Source organism: Phascolarctos cinereus, unplaced genomic scaffold (genome assembly GCF_003287225.1).
Source record: "Phascolarctos cinereus isolate Bilbo 61053 unplaced genomic scaffold, phaCin_HiC Scaffold_2;HRSCAF=192, whole genome shotgun sequence".
NCBI lineage: Eukaryota > Metazoa > Chordata > Mammalia > Diprotodontia > Phascolarctidae > Phascolarctos > Phascolarctos cinereus.
Window position 1 is genome coordinate 255,764,040 of NW_027555625.1, and position 22,834 is coordinate 255,786,873.

The window sequence follows — 22,834 nt, forward strand, 5'->3', positions numbered from 1 at the left end:
CTATCAAATATTAATTTTGATAAAACTCCGAATGCTGTGCTTGATTTCTGAAGTCCTTTGTAATGTGTCTCTTTCTTACCTTCCTAGTCTTCTTATACTTTATTCCCTCCTATTTTCTCTGTGATCCATTGATACTGGCCTTCTTCCTTTTGCTTGTATGGAATGCTCTACTTTCTTTCTTTCTTTCTTTCTTTCTTTCTTTCTTTCTTTCTTTCTTTCTTTCTTTCTTTCTTTCTTTCTTTCTTTCTTTCTTTCTTTCGGCAATGGGGGTTAAGTGACTTGTCCAGGGTCACACAGATAGTAAGTGTTATGTGTCTGAGGCCAGATTTGAACTCAGGTCCGCCTGAATCCTGAGCTGGTGCTCTATCCACTGAGCCACCTAGTTGCCCCTGGGACGCTCTATTTTCTGACTGGGCCTTTTTGCAGGCCGCCTCCCATGCCTGAACCGCTCTCCCTCCTTACCTCCACTTCCTGGTGGCCTTGGCTTCCTTCAGGTCTCAGCTCAAATCCCACCTTCTACAACAACCTTTTCCTCATCCCCCTTAATTCTAGTGCCTTCTCACTGTTGATTATCTCCAATTTATCTTCCATATACCTTGTCTGTACATAGTCGTTTGCGTGCTGTCTCCCCCATTAGACTGCGAGCTCAAGGGCAAGGACTGTCTTTTGCCTTTCTTTATGTCCCTAGCATTTAGCACAGAGTCAGGCAGATAATGTTTGATAGACTGATGACAAATGAGTTAGTGGCAGAGCTGGAAAGGCAACCCAGGTATCCCAATTTCCCACATCTAACTCTCTTTTAGTTTTCCTGTGCTGCCTTCACAACTCTCCCTTCCTGTTAAGTGGAGCTGACAGCAGGGATTGAGGGTTGCTACCCTCACTCTCTTATGATGATGATCCCACTCACGTCCCATCTTCCTCTATCCAGGAGCTGCTGCATGGACAGGAATGGTCTGTGCTATATTCAGTTCTGGAAAAAATTTTATTTGTGTAATAAGCTGACCATGAAAGGAGGCAGTCCATTGTGAGCTGGAAAGTTGGACGTGCAGGGCCTTGTGGGGTTAAGGAAAGGATCCAGACTAAAGAAGGAACCATTATTTCTTCTTTTGTTTCTTGGCATTTCTGAGTTTAGTTTCAACCAGATTTTCACTTTGCTTTTTGATCTCATCCCGGGAAGGAACATAGCTATTCTCCACATCAGGAAACTGGAAAGATTCTGGAAAAAGAATAAGGCAAAAGGAGAGTGGAGGAGCTCTTGGACCTCACTGACGAGGAGCCCATCTGTGGAGTGTTATCTTCCCGTGGGGGTGGAGAGTCACTGGGTTTGGGTACCATTGTCATTCCAGGAGAATGACTTAGTAGCAACCCCCAAATTCATTGTATCCCATCTCCCTTCCTTCCCCACCAGGGCCTTCAGCCTACCATTGTCCACAGTTAAATAGAAAATCAAGGAGGAAATACCTTATACCTTATAAACCCATACTGCACATTACTTAAACCCCTCTGAGATAACCTATAGCACATGTTCCCGTCCTTTTTCTTATGCCCTACAAGTGTAAACTTATTTCTTAATCAGCTGATGGGTGTATGGTTGGGGTGGAGGTATGGCAGAAAGGCCCATCTCTAATAATTCAGAGACTAGGAAAAGATAAGCCAGGTTCTCAGAACACAGTCCACCATCACGTGTGGGGCAAAGCTGATGGACAATGTGTCATTCCAATTTCATCTTGCCCCATATACTCCCAGTCCCTCCTCTTTTGGAATGCAGCTCTTAATATCTGGGAATGTTCAGCTGAAGAGCTGTGTGGAGTGTCTAGTACTCCACAGACTTCCTCTAGTCTCCCCAAGTTAAAAACTAGAACCTACCTCTAATTCCTGCCTCTTATCCCTGTTGCCTAATGTTTGTCTATGGGGAAGGTGAGGGTGGATTTGCTGAATGCAGGATTAGCAGTTTCAGACATCAGGCTGAATGGGTTTTCCCCCAGATTTATCAAATCCCCTAGGCCATTGGAACTCACCTCTCCCATCATCATCACCATCTTCAAAAGTAATTTTCACATTATGGGTCTGTTGTAGAGTGGATTCCTCTAGGAAGTCTCTCACTTTCTGGGAGGACTGAAAAGCAGAGATTTCATAAGGTGGACCCATAAGAAGGAGCTGGGGGAAAGACTGGGAAAGGGGGTACATATAAGAACTTTTCTGCCTCTGCCCTCCCTCATTTACCTCTTCGAATACACCCGCATATTTCTTAGTTCTTTCTATCAGATAGAGTAGCTTCTTCTCACAGTATTGTAGTTTGCTGTAGGCATCTTTCGTATCAGCAGGACCAGGGATTCCTTTCTGAAGACAAAGAAATGTCTCTTTTCCTCCCAATTTCCTCTCTTGAACCCCTCTCTGCAGGGAGCTTCCCCAGGGTCAGAATTTCAGACCACAGGGAGTGTTGGGTGACTCGTCATGTCTTAGTGCCTTTTTATTTCTTGGGAGGGACAAGGTAGAAGATAGGAGGTACCATCAGCTCAGAAAAGCTAGGACCTAGTCAAGATTTGGGGGACTGAACTCAACAGCATCAGAAGTAGGGGAGCTATCAAGGAAGACAAAACTGAACTGGAGAAGCTTCAGAAAATAGGAGGAATGGCTAGATGAAGCTTGATTCAAGAGATTAGATTAAGCAATAGATTAGGCCTCTTAAACCCAGGAAGATAAAGGCTAAAAAGGAATATAACTGAAAGGTATAAAATTATGGCAGGGATGAGAGAAGGGGTCCTGGAGAAAAGGAGTCCAGAGCTAGATCCAGGGTATTTTCCCACCCTCACCCTCACCTTTGAAACAAATTTTTTTTGGAGGGGAGGCAATCGGGGTTAAGTGACTTGCCCAGGGTCACATAGCTAGTAAGTGTCTGAGGGCAGATTTGAACTCAAGTCCTCCTGATTTCAGGGCCAGTGCTCATTCTCCCCTCCCCCCCTTTCTAATTACAAGACCTGTGATTTTTATCAATGTAGAAAGCTCCCAAGGAAGAACTTTTTCTTTTTCTTTCTTTTCTTTTTTTTTTCTTTTTTGGTGAGGCAGTCGGGGTTAAGTGACTTGCTCAGGGTCACACAGCTAGTAAGTGTCAAGTGTCTGAGGTCGAATTTGAACTCAAGTCCTCCTGACTCCAAGGCCGGAACTCTATCCATTGCTCCACCTAGCTGCTCCAGGAAGAACTTTTTCTACCAATATAGGTCAGCATCTTTATGACAACTTATTTTTTTTGAGAGTTGCTTAGGAGCACTAAAATGCTTGTTGAGAACCACATAGCTGGTATGTGTCGGAGAAAGGCTTGGACCCAGGTCTTCTCGGCTCTGTGGCCAGCTCTGTATCCATTATGCAATGCTCCCCCCACCCCGAAGCAGATCACAAATTATAAATGTATGAAACATTCTCCAAGAATATCCTGGTGGTTGGGCTGCTAGTATAAATAGGTTCCATTGACCTTGTATATTTTTGTTTAACAAATGAGGAAACTGAGGCCCAAGCTCATACAGATGACAAAGCCAGGATTCTAATCTGAGTTTTTAAAAACATTTCAAATCCAAAACCTTTTCCCCAATATCCTGAGATAACTTAATTATTAGGGGACTGAAAGGTTTGAGGGGATCATGTCTAATCTGTAAAGTCACTTTAGGGAGAACAACCATGGCCTTGCCCGTAGTGGCTCTCCCTAGAATCGTCAGGCTGAAAGGAGTATGTCTTGTGTTCCTGAGGGAGAGTAAAGAGAGTTGGGCTGAGCTTTGGCCAGGCAGCAGTACCTCTGAGGGCAACGTGATGCCTATCAGTCGAATGAACAGATTGTCGATGCCAAGCTGGATGTTGAGAAGCAGCTGTTCACTCTTCACCAAGTTACAGTTTTCCAGTTGCAGTCTTTCATTCTCCTCTTCCAGCATCTCCTTCATTTTCTCCTCTAGCTTCTTAAATCTGTAAGTCCCAGAGCCCAGAAAGAAGCAGGGGAATGGGTATTGAGGTAGGCAGCATGGCTCCTGCCCCTGGGAAAGACAACCTCCTCCTTGAAACTCACAACCTAAGTGCCATCCTCGACTACTCACTTTCCCTCTTCTCTCTCCCACATCCTATCAGTTGCCAAGTCCTGTTGATTCTGTGCTGGTCTGACCATGTCACTCATATTCAACAGATTTTATTGGCTTTCTTTCACCTACAGGACCAAATATAAAATCCTGTGTCTGGCTTTTGAAACCTTTATAACCTAGGGTGTCTAGATGGCACAGTGGACAGTCTGCCAGGGCTGGAGTCAGGAAGAACTGAGTTCAAATCCAGCCTCGAACTAGCTGTATGACCCTGAGCAAATCATTTGGTCTTGTTTGCCTTAGTTTCCTCATCTGTAAAATGAGCTGGAGAAGGACGAGACAAGACCCCTAAAGGGGTCATGAAGAGTCTGAAATGACTGAACAACAACAGCAACAACAACAACAAACCTTGTCCCTTCCTACCTTATCAATCTTCTTACACCTGACTCCACTGGAACTTATACTCAGCCCACAGTCCTTTTCATGCTTCCCATAGGTAGAACAGAAGCATCTAGGGGCATGCTAGAACTGTGAGAATTCACTCCTAGATAAGAACCAGGTTTAGGGGAAGAAAAAGTGCTGGACTTGAGCGTTACTAGGGTCACCCCCTCCTGTACCTGTTGATGTTTGGATTCTGATGAAACTTGAGCAGGGCCCGTTCTAGGTCCAACTTCTGCAGGAGGGCCTCAAGCTCCTTCCGTTTCATTTCATACTCCTTGGTCTGCTGCAGCAGGTTTTCTTGTGTGTTTTTCTGGGCCAGGAACCTGCCTGCGATATCCTGTTTGGTATGCAAGGAGAGAAGAATGGAGGCCTAGCTGTGTACAGGCTATGGAAGAGGTAGCACAGGTTGGACAGGAACACCAGGAAGGAGCAAATAGAGCCTAGCTATACAACCAAAAGGAAACTGACACCTCACCAGAGGTGTCAAACACTTGGCCTGCAGGCCATACTGCTTCCAATGCTGCTGGAAAACTAGATTAAAATGTAACTGGGAAATAGTTAACAAAATAAACAAATAAAAAGATAATAAAATGTTGTTCTTTAGTCCTATCTGACTCTTTGTGACCCCTTTTGGGGTTTTCTTGGCAAAGGAATTAGAGTGATTTGCCATACCCTTCTCCAGCTCATTTTACAGATGAGGAAACTGAGGCAAACAGGATTAAGTGACTTGCCCAGGGTCACACAATGTCTGAGGCTGAGTTAGAAATCAGGTTTTCCTCTGTGTACTGTGTACTGTGCCATCTAGCTACCTCAATATAATGTTAACTCGTGGTTTTCTAAGTCAATCTATGGCCTGTAAGAATCCTTATTTGGCCCCATTTCTATTTGAATTTGACACCATGACCCAAACTAGCGAAATCACAGATCCAGTCTTCTCTTGGCTCTTTCCCTCCCAGAAAAGGTATGTATGTGGGCAATGGCAGTGAAAGAGGTGGGGAGGAGGAAAGTTTCTAGGCTCATGGACATAGAATTGGAAGGGGCCCTGGAGGTCGTCTGGCCCAAAGATAAAACTTACTTTCTTACAGTTTGCTTCTGTAACCATGTGTAGAGGCTAGAAGTACTAGAAGCCAATAGCACAGGTACCCATGTACAGAGCTCCTGTAACTTGCCCTGGGCATAGACATTCCTAACTATTTTGCTAAGAAAGATGGGGCCCCTTTTCAGGGATATTAGACTTCCCCATCACCCCCAGGCATATACACTAAGTCCATGGAAGGGAAGTCAAAAGACTGTTAGTCATCCTGAAGCTATCCAATGCTTACCTTTCATCCTGTTTGGTCATCCAGCTTGCTCGTGGCCTGGGAACAAAACTGTTTACTTCAGGCTGAACCCTGGGCTGTGACTATGCAGCATTGTGTCAGAATTACAGAACATTACAGATGGAAGGGATCTTAAGTATCATCTAATCCAGTCCCCTCATTTTATATGTGAGGAAAATGAAGGCCAGAGAGGGGACATAATGGCCAAGGTCCAGCAACTTGTGAGTGGCACAACTAGGTCTTAAACTCAGGTCTCCTGACTTCTGGTACACTGTTCTTTCTTCTAAAACACACTGCTGCTCCATGTGTGGTTCCTAGGACAAAAAGAGCCACCTACTGGCTGTGGTGATGTTGATAGTGGTGATGGTGATGGTGATGGTGATGGTGGTGTGTGTGTGTGTGTGTGTGTGTGTGTGTGTGTGTGGTGTGTGTGTGTGTGTTGTGTATGTGCGTGTAATTGAGGACACCTGGCAATTTGCTTTCTGTCCTTACTGAAGCTAGCCCACAGAACTTTTCCATCCTCAGCTTGGTCTATATGCAGTTAGGATCATCTTTTCCCTGACTCCAGGCTACCTCAGGGCCTCGAGGAAAGAAGGGAAGCAGTTCTTACCCAGAGATGAGAGCACTGTACAGCACTCTTAACCTTGTCCACTACGCAGGTCACCGCTGTTTGGTACTCAGTATCAGACTTGGACACATCTTGCTTTTTTCCTGGAAGGGGTAGAATAAAGTCATCACATAGGGGTGGAGAAGGAAGGCAAGGGAGGTATCGAGTCTCCTCCAAAGTGCCTGCCCACCACTGTGTCTCTATGAATACCCAGTCATAGAATGTTTGAGGTGGAAGAGACATTAAGGGATTATGTAATCCAGCACCCTCATTTTACAGATGGGAAAAAGGGGGCTCTGGAAGATGACACAATGAAAACATAAGCTCAAGTCTCCTGTACCCTACAAATCCTCCCCTTGGCATTACTACTTAAGAATTAGGAAAGAGCCACTGGGGTGGGGCTGGGGAGAGTTGGGGATGGAGTGAGGTGTGAGGGATACTTTAACTTAGTGGCTTGTGGGGTCACTTCACTTTTTTCATTTTTTTTTAAAAGAAGCTGCAAAATCCTACCTCTTTCCTCACTTTTCTTTCTAATAAAGTTGTGTTAACATAAGCCCCTAGGAAGTTAGAGTTCTATTCAAATTTGTGTATTTGGGCACTCAAGAGACTCATCCCCTTACCTTGAAGTCATACCCTATGAAAGCCATTTGATACCAGGGCCTCCAGTGCCACTGTAGCTGCCGGAATGGACACACTGACCAGTAAGTGATAGGATAGGCCAGGCCAGAGGCTAGGGATGCCAGCTGAGCTGTGCACCAAGGCTATGGGGGATGCTCATAGCCATCAGTTTATTTAAGAAGCATATCCCTGATCCCCATGGCAGAAGAAACTAATTCCTGGGTGTGGTGAAGGAAGAAAGCTTTTCTAACCCTTGTGGCTAAAATAATTCAGTTCAGAGAACAGTGGTATGAGTGAGAAGGGCAAGAAGACAGCGGCCAGTTTGATGTGTATGAAGGAATGTAATGGAGAGAAAATTGAGGTAGTGAATTTGATGAGTCAGAGGAAATCCACTGTGAATTAAGGATGGGGTCTGCAGTAGCAGGTGCTGTGTAGGCAGCCAGGTAATGTTGTGGATGGTGTTGGACTTGGAGTTAGGAAGGCCTGACTTTGAATGCTACCTCTGAAATTGAGCAAATCACAACCTTTCTCAGCCTCTATTTCCTCATCTATAAAATTGGGATGATAATAGCACCTGTGTCACAGAGCTGTGAAGAGCGAATGAGATGATATATGTGTAGTTCTTTTCAAACCTTAAACCAGGCCTACATAACCTGTAGCTTGTGGGCCTCGGGCAGCACACCAAAGGATTTCCTCTACATTTTCCTCTTCATTTCCTCTACATTTTTTTTCAGGCTGCCTGAAATCCTTTGGTGGGCCTCAGGTTGAGCAGGCCTGCCTTAAACATATCTGAAAGTTAGTATTATTATGCCATTTAGCGTGAGAGTTCATGAAGTGACCAGTTGTGTTCTGTTCTGGGTCCTGGTATCCCTTCCTATGAACCATTACCACCAATGCCAGTACTAGAAGCAGAGAAAAGAAAACTTGACTAGATTCTGCATTACGTACACAAACACTAATACAAACACATGCATATTTGTATATACACATGTGTTAGGTATACATATTGTATATATGTATATGTGTTTGTGTATGTGTTTACATGACAAGTTTCTGAGTTCCCAGGGTGATGGGAACAAGCAAAGCTAGAACATGTGATCTGGTCCATAATAATACTAGTAATAGCTCACATGGCTACAGGTTTTGAACTTTGGCAAAGCACACTACCTACAATATCTGATGTGAACAGGCCATCCATCCAAGAGTGGTGCCCAAGGACCAGGCATTTCCTATCATTCTATGAACTCCTGTCCCCTTTGAGTTCTTACCTCAGGACCTATACAGTGTGAGTTGGTTAGGTGATGGATGGATTGTCTAGGGAGTCCCACACACTCACTCACCTGGGACTAATGATTGTCCTCCTGGGGTCTGCAGGATTCCTGAAAGTGTAGCCCTGGGCTGGGACTATCTGAGAAATCCTTCCCCAGGAAACCAGGCTGGAGGCTAGGACACACAGAAGCTATTCATCTTTCATTTTTTTACCTTTTAGTGGCTCTGCAGTCACCAAGTTGGAGGAGTATTCCAGGTCTCGCCTGCCCTTTGGGGATGGGGGTGGAAGGAAACAAAAACATTGATTTTATCAGTCATTGGTGGTCATCCCTTTAGAGGAGGAACTTTGGGCAGAGAGTGTGGGAAGTCTTACCCCCTCTTCCCGATACAGCAGGAACATGGAAATCTTCCAAACATTCACCCAACTAGACCCTTTACTCCCTACCTCCAAGGGCCTCACCTTCCGGTGCCGGTCACTGCCAGTGGTCTGAATCTTTTCAATCAGTTTCTTCTGCTGAGTGAGCTTTTGTTCCCTGGCCTTGCGCTCTGCGAGGAAGGCTGTCTCCATTTCTGCCATGTTCACCTGGGAAGGAATGGTGGGAAAGGGGAATGACAGTGATCCACAGACCAATCCGAGCCAAGCTGATTTACCTCTGCCTCATTGCCCCTGGCAGACCCCACCAGGGTTAACCCAGGCTGACTCAATGTGAGGGTCAGGGCTCTGTGTGATCACAGGAGTATGTGAACAAAACTGAAGTCCCAGACACCTCTTGGAAAGCAACAGCCTTAGCAGAAAGAAGCTGAGGAAGCCAGGAGTAGGCTGTGACCTGGGAGAGGGGCTGAGTTGAGAAGGAACAATGGGCAACATTGAGATTGGGGAGGTGTGGTTAGGAGGGGCATGAAGAAGAGGCTAGTGGTTATATATCTTCTTTGAACCTCTGAGGTAGGAAGTGGGAAGAAGCGGGAATGAGTCTCCCTGATTGTTTAGCCAATAAATGTCCCAAAAGAAGAATTGTAGTTTAGAGCTAGCCCTGGGAGCTCCCTCATCTGTTTTCCTGCATTGGTTTCAGTTTCCTGACCTTGGCCTCTTCTGTCATCTTTATGGCTTCATGGGTCATTACAGTCATGTCAGAAAGATCCTTCTGGTATAGCAATACCATTTTCTGCAGCTTATCTAGCTGTGGTGGGTAGTGTGCCAGCTCCTGGTGACAGAGACACAGGGAGTTTCTTTATGCAACAAACATTTATTAAGGATCTGTATAGATTATTCTGTAATACACTATACTAGAAACTGGGAATATGAAGACAGTGAATGAATGAAAAATAAAGTATTAAGCACTTACTAAGTGCTTAGCACTCTGCTAAACATACAAACATGCCTGTCATGAAGCTTATATTCTTTTTATTTTTTTTGCTAGGCAATTGGTGTTAAGTGACTTGCCCAAGGTCACACAGCTAGTTAAGTGTTAAGTGTCTGAGGCTGGATTATGAACTCAGGTCCTCCTGACTCCAAGGCCAGAGCTCTGTCCACTGTACCACCTAGCTGCCCCTTGAAGTTTATATTCTAAAGGGGGAAATAACATGTATTGGGGAAAGGTGAATAGAGAAATGTTTTGGTCTGGGCAGTCCCAGGAATGGAAAATGGAATGACAGAGCAGTCAATTGGCACTACTATTCTTGAAGCAATAGTAGTGTTGACTTGCTTATACCTTCCAAAGAAAGACGAAATGAAGTAATCCCTATCCTTAAGAAACTTATATTGAAACTATAGGGAAGAAACTTGCATTTAAACTACAGGGATACAGTATCTAAACATATAAATAAATGAAAGTAAATTGAGGAAGGGGAGAACAATAGTAATAACAATTGGAGAGAATGGGGGAATACTAAAAGGGTAGCTAGGTGGTACAGTGGATAGAGCACTGGGACTGGAGTCAGGAAGATCTGAGTTCAGATCCAGCCTCAGATACTTACTGTGTGACTCTGGACAAGTCACTTAACCCCTATTTGCCTCAGTTCCTCATCTGTGAAATGGAGGCATATTGGAGAAGGAAATGGCAAACCACTCCAGCATCTTTGCCAAGAAAACCCCATATGGGGTCACAGAAGAGTTGGACATGACTGAACAACAATAGCAGGACTTTGTCTGGGACCTGAATAAAGAAAGGGCCTCTTGAGGGACTGGTGAGAGGAAGTGCATCCTGGGTGTGGAGGATGAGCTTGTGCAAAGGGATGGCAATGGGAAAAGGAACGCAGAGTTTGGGGAGCAGCTAGAAGCCCAGTTTGGTGGGAATGGAGAGTGTGTGAAGGGGAATAATATGAAATGCATGGCAATGTAGGAAGAGGGCTTTAAATGCTATATTTTATCCTGGAGACAATAGGGAATCACTGAAGATTTTTGAGTAAGGGAGTGACATGATCAGACTTGTGCCTGAGAAAGATTCCTTCAGAGTCTTACAAAAGGGAGAAATTGGAAGTAAGCTATTGTAATCGCCCAGGAGAGGACTTATGAAGATTTGAACTAAGGGAGTGGATAAATGAGTGTACAGAAGGTGGCAGATGTGACAGCAATGCTGTAGTGTTGATTACTTGATAATTGATTGGCTAGGGGAAGTGGTATAAGATGGAGAAGTGTCAAGATTGAAAAATGATTATGAAATTGCAAAAACTAGGTGACTGGGAGAATGGTGGTGTCATAACAGAAAGAGGGAAATCTGGGAGGGAGAGATGGTTCTTTTTTTGTATACATTGAGTTTAAGATGCCAATGGGACATCTAGATGGAGATCTTTCCTGGAAGGAGGTAGTTGGCAGTATAAGACAAGGTCAACAGAGATTCCAAGTAGCCATATCTATTTTGGGGGTCATTTGTATTGGGAAGTAGCAGTGGTGCACTGGAAAATACACTGGACCTAAGTCCAAATCCCATAATCCTTATTATTTGTATTACTTTGGGGGCATTCACTTAACCTTCTTGGGCCTCAATTTTCTTGTCTGCAAAAATGAAGTAGGAGGATAGACTAGATGATCTCTGAGATGCCTTCTAGCTTTAAATATCTGATCCTATAACCCTATGAACCCACAGCAGATAATGAGTATCCTAAAGAAGTAACTTAAGGGAAGGAGTATATAGAAAGAATGATATTGCCTTCCAGTGGACTCACATATAGGGTGAATGGGAAATGGATGATGATCCAGCAAGGAAGACTGAGAAACTCTGTGGACCTTCTGTATATGACCTACTTGACTTATGGAATGGTCAGACAGGTAGGAGCAGAACCAAGAGATAGCAGTGTTATAGAAGCTGAGAGAGGAGAGGAGGGGGTGATCAGTGTTGAAAGCTACAGAAAGGTCAATTAAGACAAAGACTGAGAAGAGGCCATCAAATTTAGCAGTTAAAAGATCCTTTGAGAAAGAAGTTTCTGGAGAGTGATCCTTTCAGAAGTCTTATTATAAGGAGAAAGGTAGTGAATGGGAAATGAGGAAGAGGAGATAGTAGAGGCAGATGATTTTTTCTAGGAATTTTCAAAGGGGAGATGGGATGATAGTACAAGGGAATGACAAGGTTAAGTGGAGGTACTTTTTATGGGTGAAGAAGACTTGGGCATATTTGTGGGCACTGGGAAGGAGATAGTAGATTGTGTGTAGTTTTTCCTTCATTCTCGAAGAGAACCATGACATCAGGGAGGTGATGACATGACTTGCAATTGGCTTTGGTTTGAGTGAGGGAGGGTCGTGCAAAGTCACCAGCCTTACTTTCTCCTCCAGAGCCGTCTGAATCCAGTGGCCAGATATCAATCAGGATGACTGGAGATGGCCTACGATGCAGTGGGGAGAAATGATCAAAAGGATGAGCTCCTTTTGCTTGGGAAGACAGGAAGGAATGGGATTAGCAGAACAAATAGGAAGATTGTATGTGGGCTTGGTGGCCCTAGTCCACACTCTGGATCTGATACTGATCTAAATGGGGAGATGTGGGAAATTAAATAGCTGGTGTTGGAACATTGGTTTTTAAATCATTTTTATGTTTAATTGGCATGAGGTGACAAATCCATTGTTTTTCTTTGAATTTCTTTAATTATTTATTAATGGAGAGGCAGATGGTATAATGGATAGAGAAAGCAGGCTCAAGAGGATCAGCCTGGGTTGTTCAAGGTTGGCTGCTTACACAGTGATGGTGTGACTCTGGGCAAGTCACTTAACCTCTCAAGGCATTGAAGAAACTCAGCTCTTTAAAATCTTAAGTTGTAGGATAGCTGTAGATCAGCATGGATAAAGGGAGTTTCCTCAAGGGAATGCATATCTCCCTTGATGAAGTTCCAAGACTTAGGTCCCTCTACCCAAAATTATTAGTGAGGATGAACAGTTTTCCAAGTGTTTATATTTCTTCTTTTGTGAACTGACTTCATATGTTTTTGGCCTTCTGTCCATTGGTGATATGAAAGTATCCTTATGGACTTACATCAATTCCCTGCAAATTGTGGAAATTATACTTTTATATGACATTCATTGTGAGTATTTTCCCATTCTGTTTCTTTTTTTTAAAAAATCTTTAATTGCTTTTCGCTGTGTAATTTAAGATGAAGATAATTAAGACTCATTATTTCTCTCATTTCTTTGACAGAGATTTATCTCCACTACATTTGGAATAAGGACATTATTCTGCTTTTTCTAATTTGTTTATGACTTATTTTATACATTTAGCTCATTAAGCTATCTGGAGGTTTTTGTTATTTGTGGCATGGGGCATGGACCTAAATTTACTTTTCTCTAGGTTAAAAAATAAGTTTTCCAGTATCATTCATTGAGTAATGATTTATTTCCTGATGCTTGTACCACTGTGGTATATTAACCTTTTATTTGTATTTCTATTTTTATTAGTTCTTTTCTGTCTAACAGGTATGTTTTTCCATTTTTTATCTACCATCAGACAGTTTCAACAATTTTCACCCTAATATATTTTGACACCTGTGACAGTCCTGTCTTTCAAGATAGACCTTATCATGTTATGTAGTTGACTGTAGGTCCTAGAAGGCAACTTTACTTTGGCTGGCTTTGGCAGATTCTGCTCAACTGGAGAGGCACCAGAGGAGTGTGGGGTTAACAATGGATTGTGTTTGTGATAGGATGACCAGACTAAAGAGGTGGTGTAGTAGAGTGCTGGGCTTGTCAGGAAAACTTGACTTTGAATCCTTCCTCAGATATTTACTAGCTGTATGACTCAGGGTAAGTCACTTAACTATGGTCTGCCTCAATTTCTCCATCTGTCAAATGAGAAAGCTGAACTCTATAGCATCCACAGGTTCTTTGAGTACCAAATCTGTGCTCCTGTAGTCTCAATAGCAGAAGGTAATTTTTTTTTCAGCCACAGCCAACTTAAGAAGACTTGCTCCTAAGACTTTAAGGGGTTTTACAGTATGTAGGGGTAGAGGGATCACCCACAGGAATGGAATTCTGTATTCAGTATTGAAATAATATTTTAAAGCTGCAAGGGCAAATCCTGGGATGGAAAGCTTTTCAAAATTTCTATTCTAAACTGATTGAAAAATAGGAAACCTTCCTCTGTAAGTTGGGAGAGAACCTCCATTGTATGCATTTTATATTTTATATATATTTTGTAATCTGAAATTCTCTTACACCAGAGGAGCATTTTGTTATATTCTAGGTCCTTAACAAATATTCATTGACTTATGCATCTGAATCATATGTGTATGTTGGGTGGTAGGAGAAAGCTCAAATCCTCTCTTCTGCTGGAGGCCTTTCCTGGTCCCCCTAGCACCTAGTGCCTTCCCCTCTGAGGGGGCTTTCCACCTGCTCTGTATATAACTTGCATGTACCTACTTATTGACATGTTGTCTCCTTCATTAGAAGATGAGGTCTTTGAGGGCTGAGATTGTTTTTAGCTCTTTGTACCCAAAGTGCTTAGCACTGTGTCTGGTACATAGTGACTTCTTAATAAATGCTTTTTGATTGATTGAAAAAGGAGGAGGCATTGGAGAAGCCAGAGAAGGAACTACTGGATTTACATACTTTTCATTCTCTCTCTCTCTCTCTCTCTTTTTTTTTTTAATGGAGGCAATCTCTCTATTTTGGCCTTCAGTTGGCAGCATGGAAGACAGAGCTAGAGATCCTTTAGCAGAAGAGGAGAATCCCTTCAGTTGGATGCTGTAACCCTACTATATCATAGATAGCATTTTACTTCAAATTGGTCCATCCCTCAGGGGCTAATAACACTCATTAGATTGTTATTGAGGTGACTGAGGCCAAAGTAGGGAAATCATAAGTGGGCTCAAATCTGAAATATTGGAAGGCACCTTAGACGTGGTCTAGGCCAACTTTCTCACTTTACTGAGGAGGAAACTGAGACCTAGGGAGGTTAAGTGACCTGCCTAAGACCAGAGAGGTAGTTGAGATTTGAAACCAGGTCTTATATAAATTCATTGCTCTACCCCCTGCACACTAAGCAACTTCTTGTGACTAAACTAAGCTGCTTAAAATGCAATATGGAGGGGAATGGAGGTGGCAAAAGGAGGGATGGGACTCACTTTTTTCAGATAATCCAACAGCCGAACGTAGAGTGAATAGATGTTCTGGCTAGTGTCGATCTTGATCATTGTCTTTTCAATATTGTTCTCTAACTGACGGATGATCTGGGCAAGACCAGGAAGTTGAGAGCAGTATGTATGTTTGTGTGTGCATTTGGTAGGAATTACTGGAGCACAAAGGGGGTGTCCAGGGGTAGGAAGATGCTCAAATGGGGCAAGACCAGAGCCATAATTAGGGCAGGGCAGGTAAGGGTTTGCCCCTGGGTGTTAAAATTTAGAAGGTGCTGAGTTTAGAGGTTGCTGACAGTACTTGGAGTTCTTCAGTAGCTAGAAACAACAGAGCTTATCACTTAGTGAGCAAATTAGTCAAAAAAGGAAGCTACCAAATGGTAGGTTGGGAGGAACTCCTTCCCAACACCTTTTTCTCTGCCCCTCTTGCCTCCCCCACCCCAGCACTGGGTTTGCACTCATGGTCTGTAATCTCTGTCTCCACACATGGGGTTATTTCCCTCCTTTTGTGGGGCTTACCCTGGGTGTGGTTTATGGTATTAGTTCCCTGGGCACAACAAGCTCTAGGCAAAGCTCTTTTAGTCCTAATGCTGAGGGGCCCAAGGCTAGGATCTTGAGTGGTCTCTCTCAGAATTCAAACTTTTTTTTTTTTAGGAATGAGAGGGAAGTACTAACAGAGGCTCACATTCTGCGGGGCTACCCTCTCACCTGCATCTGCTGCAGCTCTTCTTTGCTGCTGTTCCGCTGGTTCAGCAGATTATCTAGCTCTATCTGCATGCTTTCCAGCATCTCCCCTCGCTGCTGAACGAGGTGCAGCATCACATTGTGAACGTTCACGCGGTCAAAAACATACTTACGCAGCTTTTCTCGAGCTACCTGTGAAGGTGTAAAAGGGCTCGGCCAGGTCCATGATGCATAGGAAGGGAGAAGGATATAAGAATGGATACAAGGGGAGCTGGGAGAAGACGATAGAGTGGAGGCATCGGGATAGGGCCCAAGACTAGTGATGGTGCGAGGCTGGAGACTGGAATGGGGTAATGGAATAGGAATAAGATTGTATATTTCAGCTCTGTAGAGCATATCTTCTTCTACTTTCAAGGTTTCCTTTTGGGTTTCTGCTTCAAAGACATCATCTGCCACCCCCAATTCTGAGCTCCAAAAGCCAACGGCAAGACTTAAGAACTTCTATCGGGAACTCGGGAGGTAGCAACTTCACATTTCCCTTTGGTCTGAGGTGGGCTGCCTTTGGGGGCCTTTTTGTTCCTGGGTATAACTCAGTGGATATTGATCCCTTTTGAAATTATTCTACTTAAGCCCCAAAGAAAGGCCCCTTGGACTATTCTCTGAGAGGGATGGGTAGGAGATGCTATTTCCACATTCTAAGATTCCTGGCTATGCCTCTTTCCTTAGTTGTTACCTCCGTAGTACTTCGGCAGGTGGCCAACTTCAAAGGTAAGTTCTTCCGGCAGGCCCTGGCAATGGTCCATTCATCATACTGTAGGGTTGGAGGAAATTTAGCTGACCAGTTCCAGAGTCACAGTTGTTCCTCCCCTTATACCCTGATGACCCGGAGTCCAGCCTCACTCCCCAGTACAACCCCCGCCCAATAAAATTAATAATTGCACATATTTACATAGTACTTTAAAGTTTACAAAGCCCTTTCCTTACAGCTACCCCGTGAGGAAGGTATTGTAAGCATAATTATCCCCATTTTATATTCCCTATTTCTGTGAAAGACATGATCATTCTTCTAGTCTCTCAGGTTTGTAATTTGGGCATTATCCTAGACTCTTGACTCTTACTCCAAATATAAAAATAGTTGTCAAAATAGTTGTGGGTTCTGCTGCTTTAGCACTTGTTTAGAGCCATTTTTACAGGTATTTGGAGGGGTTTGGGGGAGAGCTCAAGCAAGTCACTGCTTTTACTCCGCCATCTTGGCTGTGCCCCTTGAGGTAACTCCTCATCATTTCTCAACTAAACTATTGCAACAGCCTCCTAATTGGTCTCCCTAACTTGTCTTTCCCCTTTCCAGTCGGTCCAACATATTGCTGTCAGAGTAATTTTCCTCAAGTGCGGATCTGATCATGCGACTCTACTAGTAAGTCTAGTGGCTTCTTATTGCCTCTAGAATAAAATATAAAGTCCTCCATAAGTTTTTAAAGCTCTACACAGCTTGGTCCCATCTTTCCAGCCTCATGGGACATATTTCCCCTCTACACTGCAATCCAGCCATCTGGCCTTTTCTCTGTTCCTCAAACAAGACACTGTCCTCCATCTCTGTGACTTTGCAGTGGCCATCCCTTATGCCTAGAAGGCACTCCCTCCTTACCTATAGAGTCCCTCTCTTTCTTTAAGATGCATTCAAGCATTATCTATGTGTATCTTCCCTCCCCAAACTACCCATATTCAGCTAGTTTGTATTTGTAATGATTAAATTTATGTTGTATATATTTTATATATGTCTCCCCTATTAGAACATAAGCTCATTGTGAGAAGGGATTTTTTTATTCTTTGTCCCCAGAGCCTAGTATAACACTTGGCACATAGTAGGTGTTTCATAAATACTTGATTGATGAGGAAACTAAAACTCAGATAAAGTGATTTGCCCATAGTCCTTCAGTTAGTAAGTGGCAGAATCAAGACTCCAAAGTCTTCTGACTTTAAGTCCTGGACTCTTCCCTTCTTCTTCCAATCTATTGCTCTTCCTTGCTAAATTTCCTCTGTTCTGGTCCCAGTTCCCCAACCCCAAGTTCAATTCTTACTGCCTTACATCCCTCCCCACAACCTGTACAGTCCTGACTCTCCTGCCTCATGTGATAGAAAGAATTATCTTTTCTGGTGGCCATTTTGGGCAGACTCTGAGGCAGCATGTTACGGTGAATAGAACATTAAATTTGGAAGACCTGGGTTCAAATTCTTTTTTGGACACTAGCTGAGTGACCCTGGGCAAGACAATTAATTTCAGTTTCCATATTTGTAAGATGAGGATAAGGTTAATACCTATCTCAAAGAGTTTTTGTGAGAGTCAAAATATAATGCATAATTTTAATAGTAATATAATTAATATATGATATATTAATATATAATACATGTTTAATTGATAATAACAAAATTAAGATAATGTTAAACATTTTGCAAACCTTGAAGCACTATGTAAACACGAACTATTAGTTTTATTATATTCAGTTAAGGACTGTCTTCCATATATTCCAGCTGTGCCCTGTGCCTTCTTCTCTTCTTCTATTGTTTCATTTGGTGGTCTCATCAGCTCTTGTGGATTTAATTATCATCTCTGTGTTGATGATTCTCAAATCTACTTGTGCAGCTCTAACCTCTCTGCTGACCACCAGTCTCACATCTTGAACTCTCATCCTGAATTGGATGTCCTGTAGACATCTTAAACTTAACATGTCCAAAACTGAACTCATTATCTTTCCCACTCAAATAGTCCCCTCTTCCAAACTTCCCTATTACAGCTATCCCTTCTACATCACGAAGGTTGGGGCACAGTGCCCCCATGATCTAGAAAATCTGTATAAAATTTTTTGGCTCTCTCTTCATACCAGATAAGAAGTCTGAATTTGTTCTTTTTCTTTTATTGGGTGCTTACCGTACCTTACTATAAAATTTGGGTTGATATTATACAATACTATGCATATAAATATATGCATAAATATTTATGCATTCTAGAGTTTCTAAACTTTTTATGTGTCATCTGCTGGCCTTTGTGTGTCACCTGTGGCTTCTGCAAAACTCCCCCAAAATTCCCATTTAATTTCTTATGCTGACCCGTGATATGTTGAAACCATGACGGGCAAAGTTGTGATGTGGCAGGGATAACTGTACTGCCAAAGATACCACTGTTCTCCCAAGTTCAAAACCAAGGTTTCATCCTCGACTCCTTACTGCCTCACCCCACCATATCCAATCTATTGTCATGACCTGTTGATTTTACCTTAGTAACATCTCTTGAATAGGCCCCCCTTCTCTTTTCTGACACTGCCAACACCCTGGTGCAGACTTTAACTTAATCATGCTTGGACTATTGCAATAGTCTGTTGGTAGTCTGCCTATCCCAATCTCTTCCCGTTTCAATCCATCCCCCACTCAGATGTAAAAATGATCTTCCTTAAAGTGCAGGTCTGGCCATGCACCCCCTTACTCAATAAACTCCAGTGACTCCCTCTCAGGATCCAGTATAAAATCATGTTTGGCATTCAAAGACCTTCACAATCTGTCCTACCCCCTACCTTTACAGTCTTCTGTTTATACTTAATTCCCGCCTCTGACATACTCTTCAATTCAGTGACACTGGCCTTGTTCTTCCTTCAACGAGACACCGTCTTAGGGCATTTTCATAGACTGTCTGTCCCTCAAGCATAGAATGATCTCCTTCCTCATCTCTGTCTCCTAGTTTCACTGGCTTCCTTCAAATCACAGCTAAAATCCCACCTTTTACAGGAAGCCTTTCTTGATCTTTTTTTAATTCTGGTGCCTTCCCTCTTAATTATTTCCAATTTATCCCGTATACAGCTTATTTGTTTGCATATTGTCTTCCCCCATTAGATTGTAAGCTCCTTGAGGGCAGGTGTTGTTTTTTACCTTTCTTTGTATCCCCAACATTTAGCACAGTGCCTAGCACATAATAGGTGCTTAATAAATGTTTCTTGATTGACTGACCCATAAGACTCACTACTCTCCAAGAGCAGGGAGTGTCTTTCCTATCACGTCAAAGCCTTTCTGTAAAATGGGGTTGGAATAAGTTACTTCTAAGGTTCCTTCCAGCTCTAACTTCCTATGACTCCAAGTCCTCTGAGACCAGGGAGCACATTTCTTTTGGAACCAGCACAGTTCTGTTGCCTAATATTCTGAGCTGGGATGATGTATGGAAGCCTGCTTGGTTTATGGACCCTGCTGATTAGGAAAGTGTGGAACCCTGCCCTATGTAATGGCCAATGTGTCTCCCTATGTTATGGTTCCCCTGTCCCATACTCTGATTACTCTGTTCTGCAACTCAAATTGTCCCTATTTGGGAGAAGTTTCTTTGGAGAAGTCCTAGGATCATAGATCCAGATTATAAATCTGGAGCTGGAGGGGACTTCAAAGGTCAGCTAATCCAACCTCTTCTCTTCGTTAATTTTATAGTTGAGGAAATGGAGACATGAGAATAAATAACTTGTCTACGGTACTAAGTGTCAAAGGTAGGATTTGAACTCAGGTCTTTTGACAAGTATTACAAATGGCTACTCCTTGTCTTTTTCTCCTCCCTCTCCTCCCTACCTCCATCTCCAGCCTAAGGCCAAACTTCTTCTATGAAAAGTAGATGGGGTGCTCTGGGGGATGGAGTAGAGTAGCTTAGTCACCATGCGGGCCACAATGACTTTGGATCATGGGGCTGAGGGAATCTAGAGAAATAGTTTTTCTCCCTTCCCTTCTAGAGAATGATCTTATGCCCAGAAAAACCCAGAGTAGAGGAAGAGTGAAAATGACTTAGGGTAAAGCCCTGGAGAATCTAGGTACATGTGGGGTGTGTGTGGCTGTATTCTACATAAGAACTATGGGTACTTGTCTGGGCTTCTTAATCAATGAGGCTTTCGATCAAGTTCCATACTCTTTTGGCAACTGTCCAGTCCTGGTAGAAATGACGGATGTTGTTCTGCAGGATGTTAATCACATCCTTGTTCTGGACTGTCTTTTCCTCGAAGGACTTGTCTTGTAGAACTCGGCCTTTTTCTGTGGGTAAATCAGAGGCAGCATGGATGGGCACAGGAGTCAAGACATGAGGAGGTAGTTAGAAACTACTTCCAGTGGCACCCTGCTCCAAGGCTGACTCTGTGGGAGATCTCATCTGGCCAATCCCAGTGAGGGTCTCTGAGATTAAAGTCCTGAGGGACACCTCCTAACCTGTCTTCCTACCTCACCCTTATTACCCACATGGACCAATGGAGTACCTGAGGGGGGAATGACTTCGTAGAGTTGCTCCCAAATCAGTAAATAAGGTGTTAGATTATATTGCTTCCTGCTCCTCTTAGCCATGTTCTCTCTTCCCAGAATATAGGGATTTGTTCAAAGCAAACAACATTCCTTCCTAGGAGAGTCTTACAGATCCCAACCTGGTAGGAATGGTTCTAGTTGGGAGGGAATGTAAAGGATGTGGGGAGAGGGAGAGACTGGAAGTACACTCTCTAGAGTTCCACGGCTCATGCCAGGGAAACTGGCATGCTGGTTTCATCTTTTGCCCCCTCCTCTACTACTATACCTTTCCCATGATTGCTATTTGGTTGCCTAAATCTCATATTCTGGGGCCTAATTTAAGTCTTAGGACCTCCCTGGACCGTCTGAATTCCCAGGGCACATATCAGTGCCATATTTCAAACTGTGTTATTGACTTGTTTGGCATTGTTTTCTACTGATCTGTGTTAGCCTTTTTGGAGTCTGAGCCCCATAAGGATAAGGACCGGATTCTGTCTTCTACTTGTATACCCACAGAGTGCCGAGCACAAGTCTGGGCATGCAGAAGATACTTTAGACTTGCTGATTGTCTGTTCCCAAGAGCCCTCCACCCATTAGGGTGGAAGAGTTGCCAGGGGGCAAGACTGAATGAATGGGTATAAAGCTTACCCTGGAACTTGATGATGGTCTTTAGCTCCTGGATCTTATCCTTCAGGTTACTTAGATCCTGGACCCTCATGGTGATGCTTCTGCGTTCCTCTCGAGTCTTCTTTCCTTCCCCAAAGGGGGAAGCTCTCAAAGCTCTGGTGTTACCTGCCCACCTCCCTCTTCTCTGCTCGATGGGCTAAGTAGTGTCTCTGATCCGATTGTCTCATTAATTGTGAGCTCGATGCAGCTTTCTGTGACATAGTCTAGGATTCTCAATTCTCAGAACCCTGGAGTCCTAGACTTGCAATTACTCAACTAGCCATTTTCTAAGAGTGGCCTAATAGGCCCCTTAGGCATTTATTCTTGGACCAAGTAAAATGAATCTTATGGTCATTAACTAATTATAACATCCCCATATTGGAGTAAGGAGGGAAAATTACCTATTTATTTGATATAGCTGAAAGAACATTGGATTTGGAAACAAAGGATCTAGGTTCAAATCCCTCTTCTTCTTACTAGTCTGACCAAAGATGAACTTTTTTACCTCTCTAAGTCTCAATTTCTTCATCTGCAGAATGATTCTCTCCAGGGTTCCTTTCAGAGACAAATTTTATTATTTATTCAGGTTAACTGAGCATTTTACTGATATGGATCTGAATGATGGCCCATAGCCTGGACCTGGACACAGGATTCACTGAAGACAAATATTTTTGAATTTGCTAATATCAGGGTGTGTGTGTGTGTGTGTGTGTGTGTGTGTGTGTGTGTGTGTGTGTGTGTGCTATTCCTAGCTTTTTTCTTTCCTCCTTAGGGTGCAACATCTCAGGCCATGGCATTTTGTTTGCATCTTAGTTTTGTATTTACCATGCTCTATTTTGTTACCCGTGCATGTATTTTATCTCCCTATTTAACGGGAAGTTGTATGAGGGCAGGGACTAGGTCTTACTAAGTTTTGTATATCTCTCAACACTAAACACAGTCCTTAGCCTATATTAATTCTTTTAATGAGTATATGTAAAAATGCTAGATTTTTGTTCCATGATGGCCCCTTCTCATCTTCCCCCATTTATATCCTCCTCTAGGGGAACAACCTTCGAAAGTTGAGAAGCCCCCATTGACACATAGGCCCACTTTAAGCTCTTTTCAACTCTGGCTTTTTGATACTCCTTGGAGGGGCAAAAGTTGGGAGACCTTAGAAGTGGTTGATGAATGAAGAGATAATCTCTAGCGATTCCTGTTTCTCACTCCCCAAAACTAATTCTCTGCCACAGATACTGTCTTTCCCTTCAAAACAGTTTACCTTTCCCACTACCCACACCAGCCCTAGTCACCCTTCATCTCTAGCCCTTCTGGTTAGGGAGCACAAAGGC

General features: G+C 43.2%; 1 protein-coding gene across 3 annotated transcripts; it reads right to left on the minus strand.

Annotated features, from left to right (window-relative positions):
• Positions 1 to 963: 963 nt before the first annotated feature.
• Positions 964 to 22,747, minus strand: CCDC183 (coiled-coil domain containing 183). 3 transcript variants are annotated; one of them, XM_020981841.2, is made up of 14 exons: positions 21,486 to 22,747; positions 20,476 to 20,597; positions 16,282 to 16,359; positions 15,573 to 15,740; positions 14,856 to 14,960; positions 9,392 to 9,514; positions 8,773 to 8,895; positions 8,526 to 8,580; positions 6,429 to 6,529; positions 4,676 to 4,836; positions 3,786 to 3,951; positions 2,224 to 2,340; positions 2,019 to 2,115; positions 964 to 1,216 (listed from the first exon to the last, which is right to left on the minus strand). In XM_020981841.2, the coding sequence occupies exons 1-14, from the start codon at positions 21,553 to 21,555 to the stop codon at positions 1,095 to 1,097; spliced, it is 1,608 nt and encodes a 535-aa protein (XP_020837500.1). In that variant the 5' UTR covers positions 21,556 to 22,747; the 3' UTR covers positions 964 to 1,094. The 3 variants fall into 3 exon arrangements, with proteins under 3 accessions (XP_020837500.1, XP_020837502.1, XP_020837503.1); XM_020981843.2 differs by lacking the exon at positions 14,856 to 14,960; XM_020981844.2 differs by lacking the exon at positions 9,392 to 9,514.
• Between the last annotated feature and the right edge of the window lie 87 nt (positions 22,748 to 22,834).